General features: G+C 44.1%; 1 protein-coding gene across 6 annotated transcripts in view; it reads right to left on the bottom strand.

The window, feature by feature from the left end:
- Window positions 1–2,362: 2,362 nt before the first annotated feature.
- The window catches only part of Zhx3 (zinc fingers and homeoboxes 3), a 139,860-nt gene continuing 117,391 nt past the window's right edge, over window positions 2,363–24,831 (bottom strand). For 4 of the 6 annotated variants that reach the window (XM_035446890.1, XM_035446891.1, XM_035446893.1 and 1 more), the window contains exon 3: window positions 17,036–20,294. In XM_035446890.1, the coding sequence (XP_035302781.1) occupies window positions 17,195–20,158 (2,964 nt within the window). In that variant the 5' untranslated portion in view covers window positions 20,159–20,294 and the 3' untranslated portion in view covers window positions 17,036–17,194. Of the gene's footprint in view, window positions 8,147–17,035; window positions 20,295–24,831 lie in introns of those variants that run through there. The other 2 variants (XR_004770600.1, XM_035446894.1) reach the window with 2 other exon arrangements.

Genomic DNA, 24,831 nt, shown 5'->3' with positions numbered 1-24,831 from the left:
GACTTCTAAGACATGCAACTCTTCCCCACAGCTCTGAAATGTGAGGCCACCTCTGCTACTTCATCTTCTAATAGTATAGTAGAAGCTCACCCCACCTAGGAGCAAGTTTACTATTACATGGTAGCCAATTTCAAAAAAGGAGTGTTTAGGTATGTGCTGCCAATTGTTACTCTGCTTGGCCCTCTAACTGCTAGTCTCTGTACCTACAACGTCCTGGGGAAGGCACAGTAGAGCAGTGTGTACCCTGTGCTAACTAGCTGTTGGCTCAGGTCACATAGCACTAAGTACTCGAGTGCTGCTGGTCTGTAGTGGTCATCTAAGCAATAGTTCTCAACCAGTGGGTCACAGCCCCTTTGGGGTTGCATATTAGATACATTATAAAAACAATAGCAAAATTAGTTATGAAATAGCAACAGAATAATTGTATGGTTGGGGGGCCCACAGCATGAGGTACTGTAAAGTTTTCCTATGCTATCACAGACAGGAGGGATCCTGCCGCACACAGGAAAACAGTGTGTGGGATCTATCAGAAGCGCTGAGTTCACACTTGAGTCTGTGGCCTAGGAGAAGGTAGGAGCCACGTCTGCTGGTCTTCAGTGTTGATGTGTGACAGCTCTGCTTGGTGCTACAGCTCTGCTTGGTGCTGAGCACTTAATTTTCAATACATACCTGCATTACCTGAGCAAGTCTTCCGAGAGAGGCTCAGCCCTGCCTTCCTTAAGCAGCTTCCCAGGCCATGGTTCACTTGTCTTGACACCTTAGCGCATTTCCTTTCCAGTCCTGTTTTGACCCTTCTCTCACTGGAGCAGACTGAAGGGCCAGTGTCATTTCCCAAATCCTTCAGCTGCTCCTGACTTCTGTTGACTGACCCAGAAGACCCAGCAAAGGGGACAAATGTTGGTGAGGGAGAAATGACCTGGGTCTTAATGTCTTGACACCTTGTGGCTGTCTTGCCTGATGCAGGCATTGTTCCTCCATGTGACAGCTTGGGTAACTGCCTTCCATCCAGTGGTTTATGACCCATAGAGACTCATCTAATCCATGCAGTGCTTAAATACATGCTTGGGTACATCTGAGAAATACTGACACTGGACTTGTATGGATATTCACCAGCTCCTTGGCGCATGAAAATAGTGGTCAGGTTGGAAACCACTGGCTTGGGCAGAGGAAATCAAACGAGTGAATAGGAAGTCAGTGGTACCAGGAACAAAGCCAAGAGTCCTTGTGTTTGGCTAGCAGGACAGTGACAGGTAAAGAGGGATCACCAGGGAACACTTACCAAGAGATCATTGCCTTACAAGTTCAGGGACATTCTGCCTCCGCCACAGCACTGAAAACCCTGGGGTTAGGAGGCAGAAACAGTTTGTAACCTTTACTAAGAAAATTCATTTACAGGTAGCCGTGCCTTTAGAATGGGGGTGGGGGGTTGTCACTTGTGGCCAGACTCACCCTGAACTTCAGCTGAGGACTGGGACTAGACAGCCACTTGTCATTCAACTTGTCTTTTACCTCTGACCATATCAGATGTATTGAGGGGTGGGGAGTAGGTGTGAAGTTACCTTACCAAACTAACTTAGTGACCAAAGCAAGCCCAGACCTCCAAGCATTTTAATGAATTGGATATGGCCCTTAGAGGCTTCCCCAGAGGATGTATACCCATGGGCCAGCCTGTTTCTTAGGAATAGTGCACTCCCAGCTGGCTGCTGCTGCTGTCTCCACCCAGGACTTGAGATCGCACCATGATATTACACTAGTTTAGTCAGTCCAGTGACCTGGCCTTTAGATCCAACACAAAGCAACTCCTTTAGGACCCAAGCTGGCCTTGTGAAACAGTAGACCCTGATGCTGTTTAACTGATACCCTTGTTCTTTCCCAGGTGGGTTTATTTTGGGATATGTTAGGCCAGTGTGGTCATCCCAACAAACTTCAGTTGCCTTACATCTTAGAGGTGTGGGTTTGACCCTGGTCTTCTAGAAGGCTCCTGGGTCTTCCTGCATAGTGGCAAGCCCACCTTACCAAACAGCATGTCCTACTGACAATTTTCACCAGAAAAAGAAAAGAACACAAAAAAACCTGCCCATGTCCTATGGCTCTAAGATTAGACTTGTTTGACTCAGCACAATTTTAAAACTCCACAGTCGTTTCACATGGAAGCTATACAGTGAGCTCGCAGAAGACAAGTGAATTGGAATGTTTCCCTGGGGTGCTGAGGGAAGTCCCAATATTTATCAATTTTAAGGTCAGACTTGCATAAATAAATAAGTAAATATAAGGGTTTTTAGCTTTTTATTAATCACCACCACCACACATACACACACACACACACACACACACACACACATACACACACACAGTCAGCAGATTAGAAATGTCTGTACAGTTTTATTTAGGAACAGTCAAAAGATTGGAAGTACCACTGAGGCCCATTCAAACTACATAAGCAATTTTGTCCCTCATCCCATCCCTTTACCCAAATTTGCAGATACAAAATCTAGGAAATGTGCAATTTGCATCTTAGAAATAGCAGCATCCCCATGGGGGACCTTAGGAGGCCCAGAGACTCAGTCCCAGGAGGCCAGCTACACACCTTCCACCACACAGCCTACACCAAAGGCAAAGGCCGGCTTCTATTCAGGTGTTTCCTGGGTAAAGGATTCATTCCCACACTCCAGCCAAGTGTGGCCCATGCTACCTGTACCTCAGTGCTTGGGAGGCAGAGGCAGAGGCAGGAAGAGTGTTCAAGTTTGAGGCCAGCCAGGTCTATAAAGTGAGTTTCAGGCCAGCCAGGGTCACACAAAAAATTCCCACTCCACAAAGGCCCATGTGACAGAATAAGCTATTTCTCACTTTGCTCTCATAGCTGGTCACAGTAGCAGGTGACACCCTGCCATTACACAGGACAGCTGCCCCTCACTTAGCACCAGGATAGTCACTGAAACTGTTCCTGGGAGACAGGAAGCACGTCAAAAGCAGACTGTTCAAGTTGTCCCCCGTCACACGGCTCAGCAGTCTGGCCCCTGAGAACAAAGCCGTCCATACTGAGATCAAAACAGAAAGTAGGTTCTTGAGGACTAGGAACCCCAGGACATTATCAGCAAGGACTCTGCAGGCCCTTGGCAGCCTTCCCAACTCCCCAAGGGCTGTGTCAAGACAACTCAAAGAACAATAGTCAGCAGGGGCCAGAGAAAGGTTGGCCCGTTTACTCTGTTTAATAACATTATGACACAGTCTGACCTTCCTGGCAAAGCTGAACAAAGCAGGCTACTTAGAAGCATGGGAGAGAGATCACTGCCCTAGTGACCACTGCTGCCCTTGGCCCACCCAGTTTCAAAAGGAGCAACCCAACACATGCTGGAACCCTGCTAAGGAATGGAGGCTGGCTCTCACTGCAGCCAATTGCCTCACTTGGGGCCCTAACCCTGAGCCAAAGAAGCTACAAGAACAAAGCCTCTCTAAGCACAAACTGCAGGTTAGAGGGGACCACATTATTACAGACTTTCGCCGGATGTACAGTGTTGCTTCTGGGACTTGCTTGAGAAGGATTGAGCACTGGCAATTCTTTCTATATTCAGTGTCTGAGCAGGCTTTATCATAGACATTTTACCTTCAACTCCAGATGTACAGAGTAATTCTGAAATGACCCACCTTCTGTAGAAGGAAATACAAGTCAAAAGGCATTGACCAAGAAAAGCTATTAACACACAGGTGCCCATCTATGTGCACAGTACACCAATCTCTTGACAAAAGAGGCACTGATAGCAGGTAAATGTGCAGGTCACTCTCGGGTGTCCTGACTTGCCATCTGCCCACCCTTGTAAACAGCAGGAAGATACCATGCAGCAAACAGTCCCTGCCAAATAGCTGTTCTCCCTCTGCTCTGCCTGGTTCCTACCAGAGTAGGAGCAATGTCTAGCGCAAGGAGGGCAGAGACATTCGAGTAGTAACTACACTAAATCCATTCAGCCCTGCAAATCACAACTCTGAAAAAGGAAGCAGGTACCTACTTCTGTCCTTTGGCAGCCAGGATCTGCCTTGGTCTCATTCCCAACCTCTGGATTCCCACATTGCTCCAGACTTCAGTTGACTTGGGAAGAGGTGCTCCTGCTAGACCCTGACTCAGAAGAACCTGCACTGTTTTTCAGGTCTGAAAGGCTAAGTCCATAAAATTGCTGGCTAGTGTTGACAAACATTCAGACCCCAAAGCAGGTTCTCAGTCCTAACACCATACACCCTGTGAGCTTCCTGACCACGTGCAGGTTCTGGGCTGAGTGCACCTGGGCTTGCCACTCCATGCAGCTACCCTTAGTGGCCAGGCACTAGGAACACAAACTCCTGCAAAAATGCATTCTGAGGACTCAGTTCCATTTGGATTTCTAGCTAATAAAACTGGTAGCAGTTGAAACAGCAAGCAGTATAATCAGTTCTGTCATATTACTCAGTCAATACCAAGCCCAGACATTCCACTGAAGACTCCCAACAGCCTCATTAGCCCTGCAATATACAGCTCAGTCATTTACCTGCTCCACTGAACCAGAGTAGAGCAAACTGCAGTGTGGATAATGCAGATTGAAGTCTCAGAAATGCCTATGCTTAGAGAAGCCCTTTAGGCTCCAGTGCTAGAACACATGGAAATCACCCCCTAATGGTCTGGGCAGATGGTGGTGAGCAGTGAGCTAGCTCTTGAGAAAAAGAAGGGGAGGCTAAGTCAAGGATGCTGATGAGGGGGTTTCAGTCTGGAGTAAGGAAAACCAGGCAGCCTGCCAAACCTTGGCCAGGATGACCTAACCAAAGACCTTCATATATCTAGAAGACTCCTACAGACAGTTGAACTTTGCAAGTGAATGTGATACAAATTCCTCTGCAAAAGTGGGTGGAACCAACATTCTTCCCTGGGGAACAGCAGGGAAAGGGTGGGGGCTTTAGGAAAGACACAAATTCTAAGTTTTGTTTTAGGATTTTCTTCTTGGCTGGTTTCCCAGGAAGCGCCTTTTATGCACTTGGGCTGTGGTAGTGAAACTGAGGGTTTTGGTCCATACAGAGACAAGGAAGATGAAAGGCAGGAACACAAGAGACTAACCAGAAAGGCTGCCTCCCACTCTCCACACAAGGCAACTCTGTGGCCGGCGAACTAGGGCTAGCAGGGAGAATGGGGTACAGGTGGAGCATAGCTACTGACAGAATAAGTCAACTCTCTGAGAGCCATCAGGGGCTGGAGAGTGCTGCTAAGCTTCCTGGCAGGCCATAACCAAGGCCAGCTGGGGACAGACTGGAGGATAGGGCAGAAGTCTACCTGGTCTCACCCAACTGCTTCCAGAGGGAAGGGTGCCTCAGGCTAAGGTATTGTCTGCCTCAGCTGCTGTCACTCAGCCAAGAGAAAAGTACAAGAACAGTCACTTAGTACACCTCAAAGTGCTGGCAAGCCATCCAGGGAAAGGACTCTCCAAACTGACACACCCAACTCCCAAAAGAAACATGTCTGATCAAAAAATTACAAATAATCTGCAAAGCCTATGTATAAGTTCAGATTTCTGTTAGAATGGGATCTGGTTTAGAACTGAACTTACAATCCTATGTAAGCAGAAAAAAAAAAAATCAAACATAATACAGGCAACAAAGCTGCCTCTGGTAAGTCCAAGTGTGTGCAGAGGATGGGGCGAGACTCATCTTACAAAGCAAGCTTTGTTAGGAGAAACACATTCCATCCACCTCTGCAGCCCACAGCCAGCCTTCTATTGCAGGCACACAGAACAACTTGACCTCCAACTGTAAAAGGCCACTGTAATCTGTCACATAGTAGCCATAGACCTGGTAGCTGCCAACTTACACCCCTACTCCCCTGCCAGTGCACTCACGCTTGGCACTCAATGCTCTTCACTAATCATTATAAGGTCCAAGCCACAATTTCCCTCCCCCATCCCAAATCAAAGAAACAAGGTCCATGTAGTCTTTTGGGTTCCTTACCTGGGCAGTCTTGCCATTACCAGCTCTGGGAAAGGTGTTGGGGCCAGTGTTACTCAAGCTTCCCATCCAGAAGACTGCCCAGTGCCTGGGACCAGGCTGCTATGTGTCCAGCATAGTGTCCACCAAGTAACTTAATTTTTCTGTTCATGTAAATTGTTCAGACCTTTTTACAGGATCTACCATTCAGCTAGTGCAGCAGGGCTTTAAAGGTGAAGCCAGCAGGCATCTGGGCTCAGGTAAGACACAGGTGCTTTCTTAGACAGGAGATGGCTTCTGCTGCTTCCAGCTGCCCAGTGTTCTGTCATCTCTTCACACACAGGCTACTTCCCCCTAGGGCATCCACATGAAGCTCATGTGTACATCAGGTGTATGTTTTTATAAGTATCAAACAAGTATGTGTACTGTATATATGGGCATGTAAATCTGCACATGCTATCAGATGTCCTCTGAAGGAAAGCAGTCACTCACCATTCTTTCCAATTCCTCGAGGTTTGGGGCCAAACAACTTCCCTCACCAAACAGAAAGGATACAAAAATAGGCTGCAAAACTTGCCAAGTAGTCAAAAACCCCAATCTGAGACAAATGTGAGGTCATCCCTATGGGGACAGGAAAGGCAAGAGAAACGTCTTATAATGGTTTCAGGGCTCTGGGTTACAAAGAAAGCCCTCTTTCCCAGAAGACTGAAGGCCGCCGTGTTCATCCTCAGACTTTTCCCATTCCTGTGAGGGGAATGAAGGTAACACCTAGAAGTTGACCACTGATTCTTGGTTAAAACTCCTGCCCTGTCTATGGTTCTGGTGGAGTTTACAACAGGTCAGTGGGGTCATGGATGACACATCCTGTTTGTCATCTTTGTCCCTCCCCTGCCCTGCTTTATCCACTGTTCTCAGAGAAGCCAGCCTTGGAAATACTAGGGCTTAAATATTTAGTACAGCTCCATAAGCAAGTTCTCCATTGTTTCAAAGGCACCTTTACTTGAGATTTTAATTCAAAAGACATGAGGCTTAGGCAAAAGTAGATAGAGAGTTCTCGTTTCCCAGGTTGGGAATATAAATTTAGAACTTTAAAAACACGTCACAGGAACCTATCCAGTGATGTCCAGCACCTCTGGATCATGAAACCAGTAGCAGTTGGTCAGGCCCTTGGTGTGTGGCAAGGGCATTCTGCCAGGGACTCCCACCTGCAGATCTTTGTGTTCAAGACCACTCCAGCTCTGGTCATTTAAAAAACTCCCAAGCCCTTCAGCCTTACTCTTCCTACCAGCCACGGTGTACTTCCTTCTGGCCCGCAGGAGGCACTGGCAGCACTATGGTGGCCAAAGCCACAGCAACCGGCTCTACCTTATCCACTTTCCTTTTGCTGTAAAGGAGTCTGAATTGAAGGGCTGGAGGGAGCATGTAGGTCATGGGCTTTACAACAACGGTTTCTTTAGTTTATAATGGAGAAGTTGGTCCATGATTCCAACTCCATAGAAAATCAGAATTATGGTTAACTAAAGAGAGTAGTAAGCATCCAGTGGTAATCTCATAGCTGGGCTGTGTTCAGAACTGAGGATAACAGTGGGCTCTATCAATCAGAACAAAGGCAAGCCTGGCACGAATGTGGCTTGCCTCCACTCAATGATGCAGAGATCTCTTCAACAGTTCTGTTCCATGAAAAGGCAAGTGGGGCTGGGCCTGAAGCAGTTCTGAGCATGCCTGTGACTCCTGCTGTTGCAGAGGATGAGGGAGGGCCCCTGTGGCCTCAGCTTCCCAGAGAACAGATGTGGAGCTGTGGCATTGTTAGAGCTGTACTGCTTTGCTAACCTGAGTTCCTATGTATTGAGAATGTCTGTAGTTGGATGCTTTATTAAATGTATATAGGTATATGTATATGCTAAAAACTTGATTCTGTGTCTAGGTCTTATGCAATCTGAACCACTTTGTCCCTGGGAGGCAAAAGAAAGGTCCTGCACAGTGGGAGGACGGGCTGATGAGAACCCCTTGCTACTTGCTTAGCAGTGTCAGGCGGAGGGTGGTTAGGGCGGCAGCAGGTTCTGGGCTCAGTGAGGCCTCCAGAGGCTCTCTTGGGCTCCTGGAAGCTGGCCATCAAGATGATGCATGGCAGGTTTGGCACTTCCAGATGGCAGACAGCATCCCAGACTGGCCGGTCCTTCACAGTAATCAGATCAAATTCAGTCTGTTTCTGAGGAAAAAACACATGTTTGTCACTCTATGGCAGCTACAGCTTGTACTGTTCCCAGGGATGCACAGTCCTCACTATCCTGGTGGTATCACTGGTGTTGGGGATTCCTCAATTCCATAAGTAATGCCATGCCACTGTCCCCTCCAGCCTGAGGGATAGTGAAAGAGCAGGACAGGATGCTGGCTGAATCTGACAAGGCCTTCAGACTTCTTGGCCTCCTGTCATTCACCAAGTCCATCTCCACAGCCACTGACCCCTTTTGCCTGCTACCCCTATATTCTAACAGCTAATCCTGTCTCCTGGCTTCTAGGAGCCCTGAGCTGTGGCATCTTGGCAACTACTGTGCACCTTCATGTCTTCTTCAGTCAAGGTCAGGGCAGCCGATCACAGGGGTCTCAATCCCTTGTGAACAGATAGGGCCTTTCCACTGAGGCTGGTGGGGGACATTAAGAAGCCAGGGTGCAGATAACAGAGAAGCCTTAGAATCAACACTCTACAAGAGTACGGCTACCCCTGCCACTTCTTTGTTCTGCCATGCCTGTTAGTTGCACCCACTCATCCCATCTCTAGCTTAAAAGAAAAAAAAAATCTTGGTACAACACACCTAGCACTAAGTTTCTCATCACAGCCATACTAAGTGTATGACTCAGTAGTATTATGTACATTTTGAACCATCATCACCTTGTTTCCAGAAAGTTTTCAGCACCATAAATAGAAGCTCTGTGTACCCATTACATAATAACTACCAGTTCTTCTCTCAGAAGTAGTCTACATTCTACTGTCAATTTTCATAAGTTTGGCTATTCTAGAGACTGCCAATAATAGAATTATACAATATTTGTCTTTTGCAACTGGCTTATTTCAGTTGGCATAGTGTTTTCAAGTTCCATCTATGTTGTGCAATGTATCAACATTTGTTCCTTTTTATAGTTTAACCATATATATATATATATATATATATATATATATATATATCGTTTGTTTGTTCATTCCTGTGGCAATGGTCACAGGTGGTTTCCTCCTTTTGGAACTTGACTACTGCTGCCTTGAACATTCATGCACAATGTCAGTTCAGGCTCTTTTCAGTGCTTGGAGTGAGACTTCTGGGTCAGATGAGACTTTTCCAAGGTTTAATCACTTTCCAATCACAGCAGCAGTATACCAGGAGCGCACTGCCCCACATCCTGTCATTCTCTAGTTGTGTACATCGTAGCAATAGCTAGTTCAAGTGTGAGCTGGACTCTCACTGTAGGTTTTATATGCATTTCCCTAAAAACTAAACATCTTGGTGATCTTTTAAAAAAATTGTCTTTTAAAAATTATTTTTATGTCTATGGATGTTTTGCCTGCATCTATTTCTGTGAACTACATGTGGTGCTTGGTCCCCATGGAGGCCAGAAGAGAGCATTGGATCTCCTGAGACTGGAATTAAAAATGGTTGTGAGCTGCCATGTGGGTTCTGGAAACTGAGCCCAGGTCCTCTGCAAGAGTAGCCAGTGCTCCTAACCACTGAGCCATCTCTCCAGCACAAGAGTTCAGTCATCTTTTCATGAGCTTGTAGCTCTCTTCTTAGGAGAAATGTCTACTTAGATTTACCCATTTAATGGCTTGTTGTTGAACTGTACTTCTGTGTATTCTGAATATTGATTCTTTATCAGATGTGTGATCTTCAGGTGTCTTCACTGACCTGTTAGTTGCCCTTTCACCCTCTGGCTCAGTGGTTCTCAACCCCTCACGCTGTGACCCTTTAATACAGTTTGTGCTGTGATGACCCTAACCATAAAATTATTTCGTTGCTAACTTTCATTGTTATGAATCAATGTAAATATCTGATATGCAAGATATCTGATATGTGACTCCCAAAGGGGTCATGACCCACAGGTTGAGAAATGTTGCTCTAGAGAACACCATTTAATGCACAAAAGCTTTTTTTTTTTTTTTTTTTTTTGAGGCAGGGCCTCATTATGTAGACCATGCTGACTTCAAACTTTCAGTCCTCCTACCTCAGCCTCCTGACTGATGATATTACAGGAATATGCCACCACATCTTAAAATTTGTTTTGCTGTTTTGAGATAGTCTTGCTGTGCAACCCAGGCTGGCCTGGAATTCATAAGCCTGTCTCTGCTGGATGAGAGGTATGAACCACCATTCAGGCAGATCTCTGTGAGTTTGAGGCCAGCCTGATCTACAAAGCAAGTTCCAGAACAGCAAGAGCTGTCTCAAAAAAGAAAGGAAGGAAGGAAGGAAGGAAGGAAGGAAGGAAGGAAGGAAGGAAGGAAGGAAGGAAGGAAGGAAGGAAACCTCTGCCTGATCTAAGGTCTGGAAGGTTTTCACCTGTATTTTTTTTCTAATTGTTTTATCACTTTTGCTTGGCAGATCCATCTGTATCTATTATTTCTAATTAGTTTATAATATTTTCCTTTTTTCCTAAGCTAGCCTGGAACTGACTATGTAGCCTAGCCTCAAATTTGCAGTGGTCCTCCTGCCTCCACCTCCCAAGTGCTAGAATTACAGACATGAGCTATCATACCTAGGTAAATTTCTATTGTTTTTAAAGTCTTCCATTTCCTTGCTGATATTCTATTTGATTTCCTCTTCTTTTTGTTTTGTGTTGAGAATTTCTTACTGTATTGTCAGGTCTGATCTTAAACTCTTGAACTTAAAGGACCCTCCTGTCTTAGGCCTCCTATAGGCATATGCTAACTTATCTGCTTTATTTTTGGTTTTTATGCCTACTACTGTAAATATAGTATCAAAGTCTCCAAATACTTTTGCTTACTTCTCCTTTAAGTCTGTCCATTTTTACTTTATATACTTTGGGACTCAAGTGTGTATATTAATAACTGCTAACTCTTGTATTAGACATTTTACCAAAATATAACATCCTTGTCTGTCATGAATGCTTCATTCAAACACCGTAAGAAAGCCACATTGCCTTTCTCTGTACTTACTCATTGTGTAACATATCCGAGGTAGAAAGCATAGGAGACAGTTTAGTTTGGGGTCCCATTTGGTTTTGATTATGCACACATATACACACCCCTCTTGTAGTAATGCACTGGGCAGCCTAGTTCCTTTGTCTGCATGTGATATACCCATATACCCTTCTCCAAACTGCACCTGACCACCTCAGAAACTTCAACACACCTCACCTACATCAGGGTACACATACTCCCATTTGAATAGTGCTATGCTCCCTGACCCTAGTAACAATCAAATGTTGACAGTTTCTACTCAAGTCTAGTCCCAACCTCTCTGGGTATGAAAGTAGAAGGGCCAATATGGCTTGAATTAGTTTTGGGTACATGTGCAGTTAGATATAACTATGTCTTCTAGTAATCTCTTATGGAGAATCCCCTACTTACCATTTCATGTCTCTGCATAATTAGGTGGGCATATGATTAAAAACAAATGCATTATGGGAAGGGGCATGCAGAGAAATGATTATATAGTCAAATATACCAATCAAAACAAAGAACCACCAAGTGTACCAGTTAGTAACCAGCTCCTCCTCCTCTTGAACCTCATAAAGGAAGCCTGGGACAACAATCAGGGCTCTTGAGTGTTTTCACTCATATGGCCTGCTGTCAATCATGACAGTGTTTCCCTGGGTAACCTGCACTATCTCTTTGCTTCAAATGAAGTTATCTTGCTGCTTCGACACATCTGTGTGACCCTTGATTTTCAGTTCTTTGGGTAAGAAGCTGAGAGCCTGGAAAGACCTCAGCGAGGACTTCAGCCACTGGTAATTTTTTTCCATTCTTTACCTTCCACTTCTCTTGTGTCCTTGTATTTTCAGTTAATTGCTTATAGATGATTCTTGTTTGGCTTGATCCAATCTACCAATTTTTGTCTTTAGAACAACTTAATCCATTGATATTGTATGTGATTACTGATAAAGAAAGGTTGGTTACTCCTGACATTCGGCTACTTGTTTCTTTCTTGTTTTTTTTTTTTTTTTTTTTTTTTTCCAACCCTTCCTTACTGCCTTTTTGGATATTATTTTTCTCAGTGTGCTCAGTTTGACTCCCTTCTTTATATTTTTGTCATTTTCTTGCTTAACTTGGGGATCATAATTAACTTAGACTTGAAGCAATGTAACCCAATACCATTCAGTTTCCATGTTATTCAGACCCCCGCCCCGCCCGCCCCACCCCACCCCGCCCTGAGTGTCTCCTCCCTTGCTGTTTACTGCATTATTATTAGTGACTCAGGCTTCAGCTTCCTGTTAACACATAGTTATACTTTACATGAAGTTTACAATTTATTTATTTATTTTTGGATTTTCAAGACAGGGTTTCTCTGTATTGTTTTGGAGCCTGTCCTGGAATTTGCTCTGTAGACCAGGCTGGCCTCCAACTCACAGAGATCCTCTACCTCCTGAGTGCTGGGATTAAAGGTGTGTGCCACCAATGCCCGGCTGAAGTTTACATTTTAAATCACACAGGGAAAATATAAAAAAATGCAAACCAACTAAAAGTATAATGATACTAAAATTATATTTACCTATAAAACTACTTTTAATAGTTATTTTTTCTTGTGGCTTCAAATTCCTATTAAGTGTCATTTTATTTTAGCCTGAAGGAATCTTGGTAGCATCCCCAGTAGGACAATCTATCAGTAATGAACTTTAGTTTTTGTTCATCTGGAAATGACTTAACTGCTTCCCTCTTTCAGGACTTCATGTTTATCTAGGTCCCACAGGCCCCTTTAGTCTCTCTTGCCCTTTTTGCTTTCTGTGCTTCTGGGTAATTTCATCACCTCTTCACATCCTCTGACCCCTTCCTTCTTGCTCAAATCTGTTGCTCAGCCTCTCTAGCAAACTTTTCATCTCAGTGATTATACTTTTTTGCTTTGGAGTGTGGTTTGTTTTATAGTTTATACCCCTTTAGCTAACAATGTCATTGTGTTCATGAATTTTCTCTCTGCTTTTCCCCATGGTTTCCTGTATGTCACTGAACGGGGGTAATTGAGCTAATCTTTAACCAGTAATTCTAATGCCTAGACTTCCTCAAGGGCAGTTATCTGTCAAACTCCTTTTCCTGTTAATGGACATACTTTCCTATTTCTTTTTATGTTTTGTAATTTTCTATTGCAAACTGGACCTTCTAAGTACAGTGGGTGGTAACCCAAAATTTCATTCTCTTAGCCTCCAGAATTGGTGATTTTTTTCCACTGAGGGCTAGAGCCATCTGAGATTTTTCCAAACTTCCAGGCAAGTGGGTACTCCTCATGCTGTAGGAAACTGGAGTTTCTGCTGCTGTGTCTGTGGGAACCTAAGATTTTTTTAAATAATGTCTGACTAACCAAAAGGGGAAGGACTCTTCTTAAATACCCAATGCATATGTTGTTGAGGAAGAAGAGGCACCAAGTCTTAAATAGCTATGAACCCTACAAACAACAGTACCAATCTGTAAGACAAGATGTGTCCTCTAGTGCAATAGTGGTGCAACTGTCACATGGGTAAACAGCTGCTTTCTGGTTGGATTTCCAGTCCACTCCAGAAAAGGGAACTTGTGTCTGGTAAAAACGTATGGCTAAGGAAGTCTTAGGCCACAGGGGAAAACTTATAAGTATTGTTAAGCTAAACTGTCATGGCACTGAGCTGCCAAATAAAATGGCTGCTCAAGGTATTAAGAATAAGTGATGGTTGAGTGCTCAGCCCTAAACAGGATGTTTTTACTACCCACTCTAAGGCTCAGGGATCATCACAGATGAGAGGAAAGAAAGAATATAAGAGCCAGGCCACAGCAAGAAAGGCTGTGCAATGCTACCTTCTGGACTTGGCATAGTCAATGCAGTAATAACTTTACAGAAGCTACCTTCAATCGACCTATATAAAGCTGGACTTAGGAGGCTAGAGAGATGGCTCAGCAGTTAAAAACACATGATGCTTGCAAAGGACCTAGGTTCAGTTCCCAGTACCCACATGGCAGCACACAACCATTTGTAACTCTAGTGTCAAGGGATCCAATGCTCTCTTCTGTCATCCAAGGGCACCAGGCATGCATGTGGTACACAGATATGCATGCAGGCAAAACACCCATATACATAAAATTAATTTTTTTAAGTTGGGGGAGACTGGGCCTATTAACAATCATGGACTGGGGAGGGGCTCACAGGGCCATGTTGAAGTACTGAGTACTGATGGATTCTGGAAGAGATGTAGCTATTGACTTAAGTTGTGTCCCACTGAGAAGCCACTGGCTTAAATGGACAGTTCCAAGTCCATGGTCACACAGATGATCTTGGTTGAACTCAGTGGATCACTAAATAGAGGAGCATGAATTTGTGAAAGTGACTGGGAAGTAGAAAGGGTTGGGATTACAGTAATCAATACACTTTATACATGTATAAAATTATCAAAGAACTTTAGGTGATAAGCCAGAACTTTTCACAGCTACAGCTGCAGACAGTCATAAAAAAGCTAATAAGTTATTGCTACGTGTGTCTCTTATCATATCTACAAACGCATGCTTTGTGACCCTGAGAAATAACCTTGTAATCTTTCTATTGCCAAAGAATTGCTGTTGTATGTGTATATAAACTGTAGACATTTGAAACTGATGACAGAAGAATAAAGAACATGACTTGGAAAAAAAAAAAAATTATCAAAGAACGAGGCTGGAGAGATGGCTCAGCAGTTAAGAGCACTGACTGTTCTTCCAGAGATCCTGAGTTCAATTCCTGGCAACCACATGGTGACTTACAACCACCTTGAATGAGATCTAGTGCCTTCTGCTGGCATTCAGGCAGAAGACTGTATACATAATAAATATAAATAAATAAGTCTTAAAAAGATAAAAATTATCAAAGAACAAATTCAATAAAATCTGTTTTAAAAAGTATAGAGGCACATTCTGGGGGATGAGGGTACGGGTGTGTCATAAAGGTAGATCCCTGAAACTCACTGACCAGACAGCCTAGTCAATGAGCTACAGGTTCTGTGAACAACCTTTTCTCAAAAAAAAAAAAAAAAAAAAACAGGTAGAGAGCAATAGAAGAGAAATGTCCAATGTGGACCTCTGGCTTCCACACTGATGCATATACAGACACACATACAAACTCACAAACACGGAGGGGGGAAGAAGAAGAAAAAGAAGAGAAAGGAGGGGGGAGGAGGAGGAGGAAGAAGAAGAAGAAGAGGAAGAAGAAGAAGAAGAAGAAGAAGAAGAAGAAGAAGAAGAAGAAGAAGAAGAAGAAGAAGAAGAAGAAAGCCATTGTGAGATATGTTGGAACCATTCTTCCAATAGTGAGTATGTGGCTAGAATTGGAGAGATCAATGGCACTATGTGCTCACATTCCTAACAGCTGATCTGTGACTTGGGTTCCACCAGGTGTTTGCTCCCTGTGTGCTCTGCAAAGCTGAGTTTAACCTTAGTGGGAACATGAAACAGTTAAGTTTTCTGGAGTGGGGTGATGACTCAGTAAAGCACTTGCCTCAGGAAAGCATGAGGGCCTAAGTGTGATCCCTAGAATTTATGTGCAACAGCCAGATGTGATGGCACACACTTATAATTCCAGTGCTGGGGATGAGGAGACTGGTGGAGTTCGATAGCCTACTATCTAACATAATGGCCAAGCCCCAAGTCCCAGAAGAGACTTTGTCTGGCAAACAAGCTACTGAGGAAAGATATCTGGGGTTGACCTCTGGCCTTCCACAGGCACATACACATGAGCAAACTCATACCTGTGAGCTCACACGTGCGCATACACACACACACACACACACACACACACACACACACACACACAGAGAGAGAGAGAGAGAGAGAGAGAGAGAGAGAGAGAGAAGGGAGAGCGAGCGCACACTGGTGGCAATCCTCCAGCAACCACCTACTTAGAAATCTCCTTTTCCTTAAATAAGTGAAGCAACAGCATAGTATTTCAAAATAGGTACTGAAATAAATTAAAATATTCAGTGAACGGGTAAGAATTCTGTGGCTTAAGTAGAAAGTAAGTAGGCCAGGGGAACTAGGGTTTCCTAGGTTAAAGCAAACAAAATTGTCCAGGCATTGTATGCAAACAATGCAACAGTGTCCAGGAAATACCACAGGATCTAAGAGGCAGACTGTTGTGCTTGGTTAGGGCCCCCAAGGGGCAGTCTCCAGGGACCACCTGCACAGCTGTCTAATCCCACAGCCACTTTCTAGTTCCCTCTGCCCCTTTCTGGCCCAGCTGGCCAGGCTACCATTTTAGAGACCTCAATCCTTCAGCTTCTGTCACACTCTTCTCTCCAGAAACACTTGTTCTAGCTGCTCTGGGATTGGGGCTTTTAATGAGGAGACAAATGCAAAGGGATAGTAAGAAGGAAGAGTCTGGAACTCAAGGACCAAAAATGAATACCAATACCTAAGATGTGACGTGTCTATAGCTTCACAACTGTGTGTTAAAATCTAATGTTTCTTCTGAATACTAAAACACCATCATCCATAGAAACCGAAGGGCAAAACTCAAGCTTTGGATTTCCTATTTCTTAAAACAAAAGGTGATTTTCCATTATGATAAACATTTCTTCTATATCAGGAAAAACAATACAAACCTAAGATAAGATTTTCCTTAGGGAAAAACAAAAGCACTCTGCGGGGCTAAAAGATGGTTCTTCAGTCAAGAGCATTATTGGAAAAGACCCAGCTTTGGTTCCCAGAGCCTACATGGCAAGTGAGAAGCACCAGTAACCCCAGTTCCAGGGGGAGCCGTGCCCTCTTCTGACTTCTGTGGGCACCAGGCACACACACATACTAATGAGACCATTAAAGATTGCCAATTTGAATTAAATTTCCTCTGAAATCCTAACTCTGTCTTCCACACAGTGACTGGGATCTTTGTGACTCAGATGACATCTTAATTAATGCTAAGAAATGACTAGAAAAACATGAGTCCCTTTAAGTTCACTATGTTCTCTCCCCTGCATGGATTTAAAACAAAAACACCACCACAAATAAACACAAGAACCAAAACAAAAGTCCACTTCTCAACCTTTTACTTCTATGGCTTCTCTTGCCAATTGTTCCCTGGAATTCACTCCTCAGCAATCAGTCTGGGTGTCAGGTAGCCTTAGAAGCAACAGTACCTGCCCCCTGTGCCCACTCTGTCACTGTGTCCTCCCGCAGATTCAGAGGAAAGTCATGCATGAATCCCATGAGCCCCTTACCGAGCTGACGTCCAGACTGGGGACTCAGAGTGTCAAAGGGCTCTGAGCTGGCCTCAGGAGCACTTGGCTCCCATGATTCACTGTTCTCAGACATCTCTGAATAGGCATCACCCAGCACTCTGTGAACTGCCACAGGCTCTCCAGTTCCAGGGCCCTTGTCCTCACTGCTTGTATCTGCCACAGCCCGGGTCTCTTCACCCATTTTCTCAGCAAACCATTGCTTGACCTGCTGGGCACTCATCTGGGTCTTGTCACAGAGGGTTTGCAAGTCTCCCTCACACAGCATCTTGTGTGTCATGTAATAATCTTGCAGCAGCTCTCGGTTGCCAGGGGCAATAACGAGCAGACCTGGTGGGAAGTTGCCCCTCTTATAGTCTTCGTACCACTTGAGCTGGCCATTCTTCAGGGCATACCTGCTATCTCCGAACCAGCGTACCACCTCTGGCCGGGGCAGCCCTGTTTGGGCCATGATGGAGTCATAGTCCTGGTTGCTTGGCCACTGTGTTTGAACAAAGAGCTGCCGTAGCAAGTGACGCTGCTGCGCTGTCTTTTTGTAGCTCACTTTGCCTGGTGGCTGCTCTACCAGCTTGTTCAAACCATCTTCCTCAGTCTCACAGACACCCAGCCCTGGAAGCTCATTCTTGCCACTGGCTTCAGTAACCCGCAGGTTCTTGAGGTTGATTTTGATGGGGCTGACCTTCCTCTCTGCCAATGTATGGCTAAGAAACATTTCAGGAGAGCCATTTTCACCAAGAACCCTCAGCTCACTGGCCAACTCTTCATCTCCACCCTCAACCTCAGCACCCTCCTCTTCCTCCTGATATACCTGCCCTTCAGCCTTCTTGGTGTCCTCAGCATTCACTTTTTTCCGTCTCTCTGAGAACCAGCCATCAATTTCCCTTCGGGTCATTTTGGTTTCACTTCTCAGGCGGTCCAGTTCTTCCTCAGGGGGAAGTGGGTTTTGTGCAAAGCTGCTCTCCAGGACTCGAAGCTGCTCTGGGGCTCTCTCTTTGTATTTGGTTGGTGTGAAGTCTGGGGTCTGGTGCCAGGATTGTCGTTTAGTGGCAGGGTGGCTTGCTAGTGAGGTTGTTGTTGGGATACAGGTCACCTCTGGAACTTTAGATGACAGGGGAAAGGGCACCTCCGGCACAGAGTCAATGAGAACAGAGCCATGCTCTCCAGGCATCATGGTCCTGGAGCCCTTCAGGTTCCGGCAGTGGTATCTCCGGTCACTGAACCACTTCCGCACCTCTCTGGTACTGAGGCCTGTCACTTTGGTTAGGTGCTCTACTTCACTCTGCCCAGGAAACTGGTTCCGGCAGAAGCTCCCTTTCAGAGCTGACAACTGTTCATGAGACTTCTTATTTTTGTAGATGTTTGCATCAAGGAAGGCTTGGGAAGTTATGCTGGGGCATGCTGTGAGGAGTGACTGGGCTGCATTGACTACCTTCACAGCTGATGTTGTATTTGAACACACAGTGTTAATGGGTGCCACAGTTGACTTGGGAACAGATGCAGTTGTCAAGGGGAGAGATGAGCTGGATCCTTGTAAACCATTGGTCATCAATGGCTGAGTGACCAGGAGGCCCCCTGCTGTGCCCTCTGGCTGTCCCACAACATGGCCCGGGAGAGCAGCCTGGATGAGGTGCTGTACATTGCCAGTACTGGCAACAAGGGGGGTGTTTAGAACTGTGATTGTGGGCTGAGGCACAGACTGGATGACTGTATTGAACATCTTTTTCCGGGCATCTTCAATCTCCTCAGGCGACCAGCTGATTCCCTGCTTCAGCCTCTGGGCTGTGAACCAGATCTTAAGTTGTTCTTCTGGATACTTGGTCACCACAGTCAAGTAGCAGAGCTCAGCTTTGGTTGGGTAGGGGAATTTGTGGAAGGAGTTCTTCAGAAAGCTGTTGGAGTCCATAGCTGCATTGTATGTTGGGATGCTGCTCAGGGGGATCATGACTTTCGGAAGGGCCTTGGATGTGGGCAGGGGCTGGTGGGTATGGTGCTGGGCATGCACAGGGGGCTGCTGCTGGAGGGAGAGGAACTGTGCTATGCCAGCTGGCAGTACTGGCACTGTTCCTATCAGGGGCCCATTGGCAGCATGAGGGGGCTTAGAGGAGCTAGCAGATGCCTGACTGACCGGAGCTGCCCCATTGGCAAAAGTGTGGTCCCCCTCTTTAACCTCTGCCTCCCCAGTCAATGGCTTTGGCAAGGCCTCACCCACAGGCTGATTGGGAGCATTTTCTTTAAGCATATGGATTTTCTTGGCTTCAGCTTTGCCTTTCATTATCTTCATGATTGGAGTCTTGGTGATAATGATTTCAGCCTGTCCATCAATCCCTTCAGTGGCAGACTCACCTGCTAGGTCACATGTGCCAGGACTCTCAGGGACATTCTGCTCCACCACCATGTGATTGTCTGGCGTGGTCACATTCCACAAAAAGCTGGCTTCTCCTGAGTGACACTTGGCATTGTGCAGGGAAAGCCCCTCCGGGGTTTTTGCCAGGAAATTGCACCCTGTACATACAAAATTTGGGTCTTTATTAAAGTCTGTGTGCTCTGAGTTCATATGCCCTACAAACTGAGTCATGTCCTGGGACCTGAAATCACAGTCTTTACAGGAATACACATAACCATCCAGAGTGCTCCGGTGCCCATTTGCCAGGGCAGAGCCATCAGTGCTGCTGGGGTTTGGGACTGCCTCGCTGCTGGCAGCAGGTGCCTCTGAGGGAAGATCCTGCTGGGGACCTTCAGGCAAAGTGTCCACAGGCTGAGCCTCTGTGCTGGCACCCTGCAGCACCACAGTCTTAACCGGGATCATGCATGGGGTAGTGGACTTCCTCTTGCTGGCCATGGTGACAATAACTCTGGGTGATCAGCAGGCAAGAAGGCCGTGCAGTACAAACTCGAGTTACTCCATGAGGGCTTGGGAAGTGCTTCTAAGGGTGGCTTTATCAGTTATTTGCAGAAAGCCACTTTCCTTGTTAAGCCTGAGGAGAAAGAGAAAAAATATGATGACAATCTTGCAATCTCTGAATCTGTGTTTCTCAGGTCACCAGTCACATACCACTGCTTGCTTTCTATCTCATGGGTCTTTTCACAAGAAGCTCATGCGCTTCTCAGCTGTGAGTTCTAAGGCTGGGCTAAGAATGAGCTGGGATGTTCTGTACCATTTGATAAGCTTAAATTACAGTTTTCTTTGTTTCTTTTATCCCCCTTATCTTTGCATTTAGAAACTCAGCTTATAAAAAAGAGAGAGGAAAGAAAGCCACCCTCCTTGGACCTAAAAATTAATTCTGACCATTTGGACTGAGAACAAAAGACCCAGTGTACTTCCTATCTAAACATTTGGGCCAACAAGGGTTTTTCTTTTTATAGTCTTCCCACATATGAGAACATGACAATGCCTCTGTCTCCTTGAAACCAGGCCCAGAGACCAAGTCAATTTCAGTAAGGCCTGGCCTTTCGGGCCTGTTGTCCTATCACCTGTATTCCCAACCAAAGTTGTGGTTCTTCCATGTACCTAGAACATTGTCACTTAGGTAAAAGCCAGAGGGTCAGGATACCCACATAGCCAGTTTGGGTGTAGCAACTCACAGTGAGGCCTCATCTTGGATTCATGTAACTACTCACAAGCATGTACCTCCTTGTTTTGCTTTTTTTTTTTTTTTCATTTTTATTTCTTGTATTCTTTTTTTCATTTGTTTATTTTGGTTTTTTGAGACAGGGTTTCTCTGTGTAGCTTTGGCTACCCTGGAACTCACTTTGTAGACCAGGTTGGGCCCTTTTGTTCTTAAAAACACCACCAACAACGAAACTGCTATTATCTCTGATCTGCGTGAAATTAAACCAAGAGATTTACTTATGTAAATAACTGTAGTGGCTATTTCATGGGACACTCTGAGAAGGTGTTTTTGCCCTGTGACCCTGCCCTGTTTATTAACAGAGTCTGCCATCAAGGCCTCCTATTGAGGAGCTACACTCCTGTTTCTGGTACATAGTCTCTTGTTCCCAAGTTCTTTTTAGCTATAATGACTAGAGTATAGTAATTCTATTATTAAAATAAAATTACTATCAGTGTTTGGATTTGATATAAGATGTGGAGAAAACATGTGAAACAAACTTGTTCCTAATTTGAACTAATAAAAAAAATAAAAAAAAGATGTGGAGAAAATTTAAATATCTTGATTCAAATTCTTAGTAAACAAAAAGAATAAACTATTTTTTAAATTTATAAATCTAGCCTGATGATCATGATAATAAAAGTAACGGCTATTGAAAAGGCTATGATAAGATAAACACACACCCAGATCTAACCACTTACCACTATTTCCACTACCACCCTACCAATATCAGGAACAAATTTACTTAATTTAACAAAAAGATACTAATAGTATGTGAAGTTTAAGAAAGTAAAACTACCTAATAATTATGTACCTAAATATACAATTTACAAACATATTTCATTTTCCTCACACTGTCGTACATATTGTCATTGTATAACTGCCTAATAATGTATTGTATTATTAACCTATTGAACCTCCCCCCACTCTTAGGTGTCACAGTACAAGGAAAAACTCTGTCCATACAGGCCATTTTTCTTTCCATAAGCATTTCCTAAGGGTAAGTGCCCATTAGTAGGTTTATTAGCCAAAAGTGCATAATTTCTAAGTTCCTTTAAATAGAATTAGCAAATGCTTTTAAGTAAGTGCTTTATGTAAGTGCCAACCTAAGGATGACACTCCATGACATTTCTCTAGTGAGCACCTCTGCTTTTTAGATAAGTCATGAAAGGTCTCAGACAGAAGCAAAGTACAAGTGAAAGAAGAAAACAACAGATCAACTGAGATTCACCAAAAGTAAAATCAGACTTCAAAGGTCACTGTCAATAAAGTTACAAGATGGGACTAGAGATGGAGGTGATGTTAAAATGTTTTCTTGACATTTGTGAGAAGCTGATTTTAAGCCCCAGCACAAAAAGGGGCTTTAAAAATCATATATCTGATAAGATAATACCTGGAATATATATGAAGATATTTTATAACTTAAGGAAAGGACAATTTAGCTAAAAATGAGTAAAGGATTTGGTCAGTTTTTTCCCCAAAGACATACAAATGGATAATAAGTACATTTAAAAGTGTTCAACATTGCCAGAGTTGGTGGTGCTCATCTTTCATCTCAGCACCTGTGAAGCAGAGGCAGGCAGATCTCCATGAGTGCAAGGCCTGCCTTGTCTACATAGTGAGGTTCATTCAGGACAGCCATAGCTACATAATGAGAACCTGTCTCAAAAAACAAATAATAGCAATAAGATAATCATCATCATTGGTAGCTAAGGAAACATAAATCAAAACTACAGTGAGATCTCTCTGCACCCTACCAGGACATCTACAATCACATTGCAGAGAACAAATTCTGGTGAGAATGTGAAGAAACTGGAGCTTTCACTGTTACTAGTAGGAATATAAAATGGTGCAGCTACTTTGAACAAAAGATTTTGGCAGTTCTTCAAAAAGCTACATACTTAGTTGACAAATTTACCTAGCAATTTCAGTCCTGGACAGATGCAAAAGAGAATGAACATATGCTCACACCAAAGTTTACACAACTTTACTATCAGCTCACTGTGGCATCATTCATAACAGTAACAGATGAACAGGTTAAGTATGTGAAACATCTAATATTCTTCTGCCATAAAGCCAAATGGCATCTTTCTGGTTTTTGTTTTGTTTTACTCTTTTGAAGCATGACATTGCTATCTAGCTTGGGCTAGTATCAAGATCATGATCTTGTCTCATCCTTGTTCCTGATATTTATTTGCCACAACATCTGGCGGGGGGAGGTTTAATACATATTGAAACATGATAAACCTGAAAACATTATGCTAAGTGAAAAAAGCATCCACAAAATGTCCCACAATTGTTGTTGGTTATTTGTTTTCTCTTTATTCTTTTGGGAGCTAGCCACCCAGCTCCCAAATAAACATATAGAGGCTTATTATTACTTGTAAATGCCTGGCCTTAGCTTGGCTTATTTCTAGCCAGCTTTTCTTAAATTATCCTACCTACCTTTTGCCTCTGGGCTTTTCCCTTTTCTTATTTCTGTAATCTAACTTTCACTTACTCTGTGGCTGGCTGGGTGGCTGGCCATTTCTTTTCTTACTCCTTGATCTCTCTTCTTTGCTCTTTTTCTCTTCTATTTATTCTCTCTGCCTGCCAGCCCCACCTATCCTTTCTCTGCCTAGCCATGGGCTGTTCAGTTCTTTGTTAGACCAATCAAGCGTTTTATACAGGCAAAGTAATACAGCTTCACAGAATTAAATAAATGCAACATAAAAGAATGCAACAAAAAAAAGAATGCAGCACATCTTTGCATCATTAAAACAAATGTTCTATAGCATAAAGAAATGTAACACATCTTAAAATAATATTCCACAACACATAATGCATTATCCCACCTATATAGAACATCTACAAGAGTAAATCCAGAGAGACAGAAAGTAGATTAGTTGCCAGGGGCAGGGAGAAGTGGTAATTGTCCATGGGTATGAAGTCTCTTGGGATGAGAGTACTAAACACACTAGAAGAACAAGGTAAAGTGGTACTGGGGAGATGGCTCAGTGGTATAAGCACTTACTGATCAAGCATGAAGACCTAAGGTGACCCCCAGCACCCAGGTAAAAAATTTGTAAACAAGCCGGGCGTTGGTGGCGCATGCCTTTAATCCCAACACTTGGGAAGCAGAGGCAGGTGGATCTCTGTGAGTTCAAGGCCAGCCTGGTCTACAAGAGCTAGTTCCAGGACAGCCTCCAAATCCACAGAGAAACGCTGTCTCAAAAAAAAAAAAAAAGAGAAAGAAAGAAAAGAAAGAAAGAAAGAAAGAAAGAAAGAAAGAAAAGAAAAGAAAAAAATCTGTAAACACCTTTAAACCAAACACTGGGGAGGGCAGAGACAAGAAAATCACTGGAGCTGGTTAGACAACCTAGCTGAAAAGTGAGAAACTATCTTGTGGGGATAACAAAGGGTTTGTGTACAAAGGCATGGGTGCATGTGTGCATGAGAGAGAGAGAGGGGGGGGTAGAAGCCAGAAAGTCACAGCCTTTACTTCTACAGAAAAGGGTCATCACCCACACTTTTAAGATTATAATTCAAGTGACAGTTTTGTGACATTCTGTTATTTCCATCTACCCAGAATAAGGGTGAATGATAAAGTTTGTGAGCATCATGCTTGGCAGGAGAGAAAAGAAAGAAAGAGACCCATAAACTGGAAGAGAGATTGGGCTCACTGCAAGCCCAGACAGCCAGCAGAACTCAGTACCAGGTAATGCAGGACCTTACCTCCATGGCAAAAGCACAGAGTCAGTGCTGCTATTTGTGATGGGGACTACCAGGTTTCACCATGAAGCAGGTAAACAATGTCTCCAGTGCTTTATTTACACTGATCAATGGCAAAAGTAGGGGAAGGTGAATGTACATGTGCCTGTTCATGTGTGTGCGTGTGTTCAAGCCCAAGGTTGACATCAGGTGT

This window comes from Cricetulus griseus, chromosome 6 (genome assembly GCF_003668045.3).
Source record: "Cricetulus griseus strain 17A/GY chromosome 6, alternate assembly CriGri-PICRH-1.0, whole genome shotgun sequence".
Lineage (NCBI taxonomy): Eukaryota > Metazoa > Chordata > Mammalia > Rodentia > Cricetidae > Cricetulus > Cricetulus griseus.
This window is presented reverse-complemented; position numbering and strand designations above follow the sequence as displayed.